The sequence below is a fragment of the Anolis sagrei genome, chromosome 3 (assembly GCF_037176765.1).
Source record: "Anolis sagrei isolate rAnoSag1 chromosome 3, rAnoSag1.mat, whole genome shotgun sequence".
NCBI lineage: Eukaryota > Metazoa > Chordata > Lepidosauria > Squamata > Dactyloidae > Anolis > Anolis sagrei.
The window spans coordinates 241,258,740-241,269,460 of NC_090023.1; the positions used below are offsets into that span (position 1 = coordinate 241,258,740).

General features: G+C 35.0%; 1 protein-coding gene across 2 annotated transcripts in view; it reads left to right on the forward strand.

Annotated features, from left to right (window-relative positions):
• TSC22D2 (TSC22 domain family member 2) overlaps nucleotides 1-8,262 on the forward strand; it is a 35,175-nt gene extending 26,913 nt beyond the window's left edge. For both annotated transcript variants that reach the window (XM_060767727.2, XM_060767728.2), the window contains 2 exons: nucleotides 3,064-3,115; nucleotides 6,598-8,262. In XM_060767727.2, coding sequence (XP_060623710.2) covers nucleotides 3,064-3,115; nucleotides 6,598-6,861 — 316 coding nt within the window. In that variant the 3' untranslated portion in view covers nucleotides 6,862-8,262. The remainder of the gene's footprint in view (nucleotides 1-3,063; nucleotides 3,116-6,597) is intronic.
• Nucleotides 8,263-10,721: the final 2,459 nt, after the last annotated feature.

Consider the following 10,721-nt stretch of genomic DNA (forward strand, 5'->3'; position numbering starts at 1 on the left):
ACATATACATACATACATTCCACATCCAGTTCTATATATTCTTACATGAAATGTTAAACCAAACCATTAGTTTGGGAACATAAAACTCTTCTTCAGAAACCTTGAAATTAAAATGTGATTAAATATGCCAGCTACTTTTCTTTTAATAACAAGAATACAAGAAACTAGATGATCTGAAGAATGTTGCTTTGAAGGCCAAGGTGTGTGAAGTTGAAATGCCTAGTAAGACTGTTTGCAAATGCAAATACTTGATCATATAAAATCTTAAGAGTTTGTTCTTTATAGGAGTCCCGACACAGAAACTCCTCAGACATAAAAGCCCCTTCCTTTATTACCTACTTTTAAAGGAGGTAAAATGGATGATTTTACTCACAAAGTCCTACTGACCTCTTTTGAAGGGCATGATAAAAGTATGTCCACATTTCAGTTGTTTGCGCTTGAACTGTATTTCCATCTTGATAAGCAATCTAGGCACTTCTCACTACTTCATTTAATACATTTATATTAGGGTTGGGCGGTTTCGTTTCGTTAATTCGTAATGCGTTAAAAATTCGTTTTTTTTTTTTTTTGTTAACAAAGCGATAACGAACCATTCTGGAGCAGCTTAAAAACGAAACGAATTTTTCAATTCGTTTCGTAAATGCTTCGTATTTCGTTATGTATTCGTTTCGTTATTGGTTTGAGGTAGTTTCGTTATTATTTCTGCATGTCTGGGGCAAGTTTTATAGTTGTTTTTTGTTTAATTAGTGAAAAAAAACAATATCACACCAACAGTCAACAACAGAGGGAGAGGGAAGCTTCAGAAGTTCCCCCTGTCCCATTTGGAGGTTTTTTAGCGTATTGCGCAGTCGCGTCCGCCATTAACGAATCGATTCGTTATTGTTTCGTTATTGTTTTGTTATTGTTTTGTAATTTTTTTTACCATTTACGAAATTTCGTAAATATCAAACTTTTTTTTAAAAAAAAATTCGGAATTCTTTTAAATATCGAAACGCAAAAAACCCCAAAAAACGAATCGATTTTAGAAACAAATTTTTCCGTTGTTACCCAGGCCTAATTTATATCCCACCTCACTGATTGACTTTTTAAATTGATTTAATCTATAAACCATAAACAGTTTAAAGTTTCAATGTGATAAGACATGACAGATGACAGTTGTTAACACATTATACATATGGCCATGTATAAATATGTTAGGGGAAGTCATAGGGAGGAGGGAGCAAGCTTGTTTTCTGCTGCCCTGGAAACTAGGATATGGATCAATGGCTTCAAATTACAGGAAAAGAGGTTCTACCTAAACATTAGGAAGAACTTCCTAACTGTGAGAGCAGTGGAACGCTCTGCCACGAAGTGTGGTGGAGGTGCCTTTTAGAGGCTTTTAAACAGAGGCTGGATGGCCATCTGTCGGGGGTGCTTTGAATGTGATCTTCCTGCTTCTTGGTAGGGGGTAGGACTGGATGGTTCAAGCGGTTTTTTCCAACTCTTACGATTCTGGGATTAATAGCACAAAAACTGTTGATCCCCGATACATTCTCAACTATGTAATATTACTTGGCCACTCCTGTATTGGCATCACTTTTCCTCTTTGGTGGTATCATTTGAAAATTAAATTCTTTTGTAATTGAGTTATGAGCATTAAGTTTGTTTTTGCTCGCATGTCCGAAAAAGGCATAGATGCATATTAAAAAAAGATAATCCTTCTGCTGTGGATCAGGTGAACTCATTGTTAGAAACAACAAGCAGTTCCAGCTTTTTTGAGCAGTCAATTCTGAATGTTTCATTTTAAAATTGGCAAAAAATTATCTACAGTGAACTAGGTATCAGTAATTGTTGAATTCCAAAGCGCTTTTTGAAACGTTTAGATAAGCTTACTTCAGAAAAATGGGATTTAGAAACTGCTAATACTAATTTAATGTAGTAAGTTGCAAATCCTGTTCTAATTACAGAGAAGTAGCATTATTTATTTGTTCTGACTCAAGAGTGATGGCCGCTAAGTAGTGGTTGGAGAACATGAATATAGGGTGTTCAGAAGGAGTAAATGTCTCTTGTGGTGATGAACGTACAAAATACCCACTTTACCAACTCTGATTGGACTTTTGGAGAAAATTGCTAGCAGGGTCTAAACTTTTTCAAATGAATGCAAGGATCTTCTGTACTAGATGAGTTAACCATCTAGTATCTCAAACTAAAGGACTAAAGTTCTAGCATAGTAGTCCTGACTAAATTAAATTCAACTCCCTTTATTTTCAATAGAGAAGAACAATAATATTTTACCCCATTTGAAGCAATGGAAATTAAGTGCCTTGTATTGCACTGAAAAATAGGTACTAAATAAACCCTTTGCTAGGTGTTCTTAAAAGAAAACTCCACCATTTTTCATTTCTTGGGTCAGTTGGGAGTGTCCAAATTATAGTGTGGCTTTATTGTAAATGGTTGTTGTTGTTATCGTTGTCTTTACCATATTGGATAATACCTTGGATGTCTAACATGTCATATTGACCAGAACAAATATATCAAAGTGTCACTTGCAGTCACACAGTAGGAGCTTAATGGTTGACTTGGTTATGATTGTGAACTATTCTAGTTGCACATAAAAGGTGCTCACATGTAGCAAACCATGGCAACCAAGTGAGCAGTGGCAACAGCTCTCTCCTTGTACTCTCAAGAAATCTGTTCACAAGGCCATATACCACAGAGGCTTGCCTTGTGCCAAATCAGACAGGAACAAGTTATGTCTGAGTTCCATTGAAAGCATTAAAATGCTCTGTTCCCATTGGGTTTATTGGGATTGAAATATGTCTCACTTCCCTGAAATATAATCCTTATGGTTTGCTTGTTTCTAAGTATATGGAGACCAAGACCAGTCAACCTTAAAGGTTTGTAATTATCGCTAAGGTATTAGCACCATATAAATGCTAAGTTCTCTAGTTAAACATGACGGAAACGGCAATAAAAGACATCAGTAATGTTTGCCTTTCAGTTAGTTTTGCTCTGCAACATTCCAGTGGTCATTGGAGTTCATGTACTTATCTTTTTCTTTCTTTCTTCCTTTCTTTCAAACAGTGCATCTGGTGCGAGTGTTGTAGCCATTGACAACAAAATAGAACAGGCAATGGTAAGTAGAGAACTGAATGAGTACTTATTCTTACAGCTCCAGTGATTTTCTTCATTTGGGCACAAACTACTTTGATGAATTGTAAGTCACCTACCAAAGTGTTTTACAAAAGAAGAATCTAAAACACATTTTTGTTTAGTGGCCAAGAGCTTCATGTATTTGATGAACAGCGGACAGTTTTCATACAAAGAGCATAATGTAGTTTGTAGTATAATCATGACAGGCTTGTCTGCTTTTTGTTCCTGTAAGCACTTTTTAAGAATACCAGAGTACCAGCACTGAAGCTCAAAAACTAATGTATTCCAATCTTCAGTATACTAATGAAGATGTGGGAATGAAAATGAAGCACATTTTGTGAAGCAGCGAACATCCTTTTAAGTATAGCTCACACAAAGGAAATTCAGAGTCTGTAGCATATTTGCTATCTTACAAGTTAAGTATCTCATATCCAATATGCTTGGGACCAGGAGTGTTTCAGATTTTGGATTTTCAAATATTTGTAAAGACATAAAGATATGTTGAAAATGAGATACAAATCCAAACTTGAAATTCATTTACGTTTCATATATGCTTTGTATACATAGCCTAAAGAATATACAACATACATCTCATAATTTTAAGGATAATTTTAAGGTGTTTTTATCTCAGTCACCCATTTTGACAAAAATGGATTTTTAGAGCATTTCAGATTTTCAGATAAGGAATACGCAACCTGTACAAAGCATCTCCATGCTTAATATTGGTATCAGTATCTAAAAACTTCCAACTTTGTCATATGTATGATTTGGTTGACAACATGAACATTTCCAATCACTAATTTCAAAAGCACATCTGTTATAAAGTTTTTGGTTTATAAAAAGTCTGGAAGGTAAGCTCTTACATTTTTATGCTATCCAGCCATTCACATTAAAGGGGGAAATGAAAGCACCCTAGTATCCCAGTGTCAAAGGCATTCAAAAATGCTAGGCATATATCCTTTTGTTCTCTTCTTGTCCTGTATCTGTGAATGTTTGCAAAATGACACAGCATAGAAAAGAACTATGTACTTTCTGTGGAGTGAATATTCTTTAATGACAGACATCTGCCTAGATGTATCAGCTCCCACCAACATTTATATGAAGCTTTTAATGAGCAGTGGAAATACAAGTATTTTCTTCTTATTTATGTTTTCTCCCATTTGTATAAATCAGTTTGTTCACAGCATAAATGTATAGTAGTACTCTTCGGCTTATTTTTATTTTTAGAGTTGGGCCATTGAAGTGACCTGAACTTCTTAATCACATTTAACTTCAATTGTATTTATTTCAATGGATTGGCCTACTGTAGATAGTGCTAACATCACCATCTTGAGTCCCATACTAGGAGATAGGCATGATATAACTTAAAATATGCATCAATAAATATGTTACATTTAGCCCCAAACAACCAATAGCTGCAAATCCCCAGAAAAACAGCTATCATCACAAGACTACTGAAATATCAAAGCTTAGGTGCCAAGTGGACCTTTTTGAGACGATTCTAGAAATAGACCACCACAGCTGAATTTTTTAGGGTCTATAACTAAATGTCACTCACTGACATTCTGATGGGCAAATTCTTCTGGTGTAGAGTCTTCAAAATATGAGTGAATAGATATACAGGAGAAAGTAGCGCTTCAGACAGGATTATCTATTAAAACAGATATTCCTACTCCACTCCGTTCAAATAAGACAAGTCTGGTGATCACCAGTAGCATTTATAGCCATGTGGTATTTTACAAAGAGGTGTTGGGGATCCCTGCAGTGCAAGTGGATTAGTTTCCTGACTACCAGTTCTGTTGGCCTCAGTGTCATTGCTCTAAATAAGAGTAGACAAAGGCTGCATTCATGCATAATCATAAGGAATGTCCAGAATTCAAAGCTAAACACAGTGGCAAATTTGGGGGTGATTTCACAGTCACATTAGAATAGTTATAAATAACTGTACTGGAGAATAAAAAGGATTAATTCTTAAATATAAGCGAGTTTGTCTAATAACTTGTCTGTGGGGATTATCAGTATTTAAAGAACTAAATTTTACCATGCTAACTAAGATGAGAAGTTCGCTGTCAGCCGTTGCTTCATTCCATTTTTCTAAATGTGTATGAGTGGTGGGTTCAGCCCCATGGAAAACATGCAAAAAAGAACCAATTTTGATCTCTTTTACAAAAGACTCCTTGAGTGTGGCTTGCTTGACACCAAAAAGGAGGGTATATCCCCATTTTGAAATGAAACCATTTTGGTTTCTTTTAGTATTTTTTATCTAATCAACTTTATATTGGTGTTGAGGCTAAAGCAACTCCCTGAGCTTCTTGAAGAACGGGTGGCGTGTTAATGAAATTGTATTTTTAAAGTATGTATGTCTTTGACTGCCATTTTTAGAGATGTGGTGGTACAGCATTGCTTAATATCACTATTTCTACCAAAAAACAAGGTTGAGTGCCAAGCACACTGCTTCAAGCAGTTTTTTTGTTGTTGTTATTTACTCAGAAGTAAGTAAGCAAAGGAGTATTGGTCTGGTTTAGCACCACAATGCATGGGGGAGAGAAATTTAATGCTCCACTCGACTCTAATATCCAACCTGGATAATAGTTTAACAATGATTCATTTTTAACGCCACTCTCCTGACCCCTTTGAAGCTTTTTAAGTTTCAATACCTGCTGCTCAGTGAAAGGGATTTTTAGGTTCTGTGTCACTGCTGAGGAAGAAGGGTTAAAATTCTTCCTTACATTTGCGATCCAAATCAGAGGTCAGTTGCTTAAAAGGGTAAAGTACTATGCCTTGACTGTAACAGAAGTTTGACTCTAATAATATCAGTTCTGACTTCTTGGAAGCAATATATAGACTGCAGTGCTTGGTGTTTAAAAATGATTTGTGAGTTGGCCTCTGTATTCGGTTTTTTATTTTATTTTTAATGTGTTTTATCAGGTTGTTTTGTATTTTATGATGGTTTTACTTTATTTTTTATTTTATTTCTTCTATTTACTTTTCACTATTTTGATTATTAAGTTATAGTTACATTGTTTTATATGGTCTAATGCAGTGGTTGTCAACCTGTGGGTCGCCATGTGTTTTGGCCTACAACTCCCAGAAATCCCATCTGGGATTTCTGTTTACCAGCTGTTAGGATTTCTAGGAGTTGAAGGCCAAAACATCTGGGGACTCACAAGTTGAGAATCACTAGTCTAATGTGTCTTGTTCTGGTGTAAACTGTCTGTATAGTTTTTCTTTTGACATTGAATGTTTGTCATATTAGTTGGAAACCGCCCTGAGTCCCTTTGGGGAGATAGGACGGCGGTCTATAAATAAAGTTGTTTTATTATTATTATTATTATTATTATTATTATTATTATTATTATTATGAATCCTATGCTAGTGTGCATGCATACTGACTGATTTCTTAAAACTTGCATTTTACTCGCACAGTATTTGGAATGCTTCAATTAATTATTTGCCATTTTACAGGATCTGGTGAAAAGCCATTTGATGTATGCAGTCAGAGAAGAAGTGGAAGTACTGAAGGAACAAATAAAAGAATTAGTTGAAAGAAACTCTTTACTTGAACGGGAAAATGCACTGTTAAAATCTCTCTCAAACAATGATCAGTTGTCCCAGCTCTCAACCCAACAGGCCAACCCTAGTAGCACTTCTCAACAACAGCAAACAGCGATAGCACAGCCTCAGCAGCCAATGCAACCTCCGCAGCAGCCGAATGTCTCCTCAGCATAAAGCTTTCTTGCCTCATTAAGAAACTGAAAGCAATCTGTCCTTGTGTGCCACTGGTGTTCTTTCCACTTTATATGAAAGCTAGTAGCCATGCTTCAGTTGTGTGTTTCGGCCTTTTCAGTATTAGACAATCATTCTACCAGAACTTTCCCTCACTGAGATGTCATGCCACACAGTTGGTGTCTTGTTACACCAACTGTGGTGTGCGCAAGGGGAAATGATAGGAGTTACAATGCAAAAGTCTGCATTTATTTGGTGCACATGAGTGGGGTCTTTAAGAGCTTTGGTGAGGCTCTTAGAGTTTTCCATTACTCATGGATTACTTTGAGCCTTGCTTTTTTTCCACATAGTAACAATCCATCTTTAGAGCCACTGTTAATTACAAGTAATGTTTGCCTACATTAGTTTCATTTATTTGTGTTTTATTTATTACAGGGCTGCTATTCATAATGTACATGAACAATGTCACAGAACTTTTAATTTTTAAAAAAATAAATGTAAGTATCAGCAAAAATTGATAGACAGGATTGAGTTTAATAGAGAAAATGTTTAGGCAATAATTGAACAAAAGGATCCTGGCATATTTCTAACACTAATGGCAATTTACCTTTTGGTATTTATTTTCAGTAGTTAAGACCCAGCTTGAATGTAAATTTTTGTATAGTGTAAGTATGAAGACATAGTGCATCTGTACAGGTAGTCTCCAGTCATTGTGATATAATAATTGATGGGCTATTTTGATGAAGAAAACTTTGCTCATTTCTGTTTCTACTTTCTAATAGAGAAATTGCCATGATTCCTCTGCTTTTTGACATTTCGTATGATTTTTTTTGGGGTGGGAATAAAAAGCTGTGAAATTGTTCAACCTACTTTGTAACCAAAGAAGCAAAGCTGTGTAATTGAGTTTTTATTTTATAATGCACATTCTTTATGTATTTTTATTTAGTGTTCTCATTCACATTTTTCTTTGCTGTCTAGCATGATCTGCATGAACTATAATCTTTGAACCACTTTCTTACCTCATGTTTTATCCAGCACTCTTATTGTGATATGTAATAGTCTGTGAACAATGTCAAATAAAAAAGAAAGAACAGCTAGTGTTGGTGGAGCTGAGCTGGTGTATCGCACACTAGTTTGAAAATGAAGTGAGCCATCTTTTGTTCATTTGAAAATGGTGTTTTGAATTTCGTATGCAGAAAACGTTTTGTTACATTGCAGATTTTAATGTATTTAATAAATGCAACATGCAGATTAAGTGCAGTGTATACTGAGTATTTAAATTAAAATGTACATTTCATAAATACAGTTTCAAGAGACCATTTGTGTATATTAACGTAGTATGTCAGAAGTTGATGTACAATATATTTTAACACTTTCTGAAATTAAACTGCAGTTTTGTTGAAAGATCTGGCTCAACATGTGTTCAGAATGTGAAAATGTTTAGAATTAATCTGAAAATACTAGTTAAACACATATAGGCTACAGCCTTATACAAAGTTACCTCCTCTTGACTTTAATCCAGCAAAATAGTTATCATTAGATAAAGTAATGGAAGAACCTCTGAGGATGCCTACCATAGATGCAGGTGGAACGTCAGGAGAGAATGCTTCTGGAACATGGCCATACAAGCCCGAAAAACTTACAACAACCCAGTGATTCCAGCCATGAAAGCCTTCAACAATATATTGAAGGAATGGTTATTCATAGTCCTTTACAGTTGAAATGCTAATCTAGTTTACTAGCTGAAAGTTGAAATGAAATGTTCACGTTCTTTTATATTGTGGCACTACCGATTATATCATTTGAAAGAGTGAAGAAAAGATCCTGATTTTCTTACCATACATACTCGATTATAAGCCAACTCGAATATAAGCTGAGGCACCTAATTTTACCTCAAAAAATAGAGAAAACTTAATTAACTCAAGTATAAGCCAAGGGTGGGAAATGCAGCAGATACTGGTAAATTTCAAAATAAAAATAGATACTGATAAAATTACATTAATTGAGGCATCAGTAAGCTAATTGTTTTTAAATATTTACATAAAACTAAGTTAAGACTATCCAACTCTGATTAAACCATTATTCTAACCTCCTTCAACGTAAATGTGTTTACGTATCCTTTCAATAATAATAGAGTAAAATAATAAATGCGATAATAACAATAATAGAGTAAAATAATGTAATAACGGTAATAGTGAAAAATAAATGTAATAATACATAGAGTAAAATAATAAATGTAATAAAAATAATAGAGTAAAATAATACATGTAATAAAAATAATAAGAGTGAAATAATATAAATGTAATAATAATAATCAGAGTAAAATAATAAATAATAACAGTAAAATAATAACTGACTCGCGTATAAGCCGGGGGGAGCTTTTTCAGCCTTAAAAAGGGCCGGAAAACTTGGCTTATACTTGAGTATATACAGTAATATCAAATATGTCTCTTAAATCACTTTGTTTTTAGTTGAGTACAGAATTTCCTCAAAGAAACTCCCTGTGAAGCTGAGGAGGCAACATATGTGATCCTCCAGATGACTTGAAATACAACCTGCATAATCCCTTCCTATTTGCTATGATGATGGGAAACTTCTAGAAACTGATTTCCAAAATAAAAAAGGGGGGAAATGTTTCCCACGCCTGTTGAAAGAGGAAAATCAATACCAATAATACCAATAATTTTCAAAGGCTAAAAGTTCTATTACACTAACACAATCAAGTGACAACTGTGGTGCACCTTTATAAAATTTGGGGGGTGGGGGGAGACTAACAGATTTGAACAAAAATCTCACTTGTCAAATTCCTTTCATTGGAAAAGCTCTGCATCGGAGTAGTAGCAGGTTGAAGACATTTTGTCATGTCATGCACCAGATGTGCTTGTTCACAGTGTCTCAACATTAAATAATGCAAAGTATATATCTGCAGAAAATTGGATGTGATTACCTATAATGTATACTGCTGGCATGCAAATTGTTTTGGCACTGATGGTCTCCTATATTTTGTGGAGATGTCTAGAGTGAACAAAACTCAATAAAAGTTATACCCAGAATTCTGGAGGAGACCCAGAATATACTCATACACCTAAGAGTCTAGAACAGGAGTTGGTAACTTTTCCTATAGAACGTTGACCCATCTGAAAACTTAATTGTGCCAGAGTAAGAACAGTTTCAAAAGTAGGCAGAGATTGCAGAATTGCACAACTCTGTACTGTCACTTCCATACCTCCAATGCGTGTCCATTTACACACTGATTATCTGTTCGGAAAGCAAGAGTGAGGCCATAATGTAGGCATAATGCTGAGGATCATGTGAAATCAGGCTGAAAGCCACAAGTTTCTCACTCCAGTTTCTAAGCTTGCAAATTCTACCTTTGACATGACAGCTGTATTAATAGATGCAGAACTGGTGCGTCTTGCTACTGACCACTTGATGAGAGTAATGGGGAAGGGAAATTACTTCTAGGGCAAGTACAAGAGAAGGCTTTGTGAATTCATATGGTGTAATATGAGCGACTAACATCATCCAGTCCTTGCCTGTTGCAATTGCAAGGGCAAAGAACTCATTGAACAGCAGGAATAAATTGAATATTGGAGAAGCAAGTATTCATTAGTATTTATTTTTGGCTCTGCTTTGGAAAGACAATCTTTATTTTGTTCATTATAATTTACCATTTGTGATGAAAGAAAATGAGTTCCATAATCCATTTTCTCTTTTAGGAGTTTTGGGTTAAAATGGTAGAGAAAACTATCCAGACATTAGAATTGTCAACATCTTTCGTACTTTACATAACAGAATTTGACAAGTGAAAGAAGTAACATATGTACACAGCCATATCCTATTTTGGGAGAAATACTGAATTC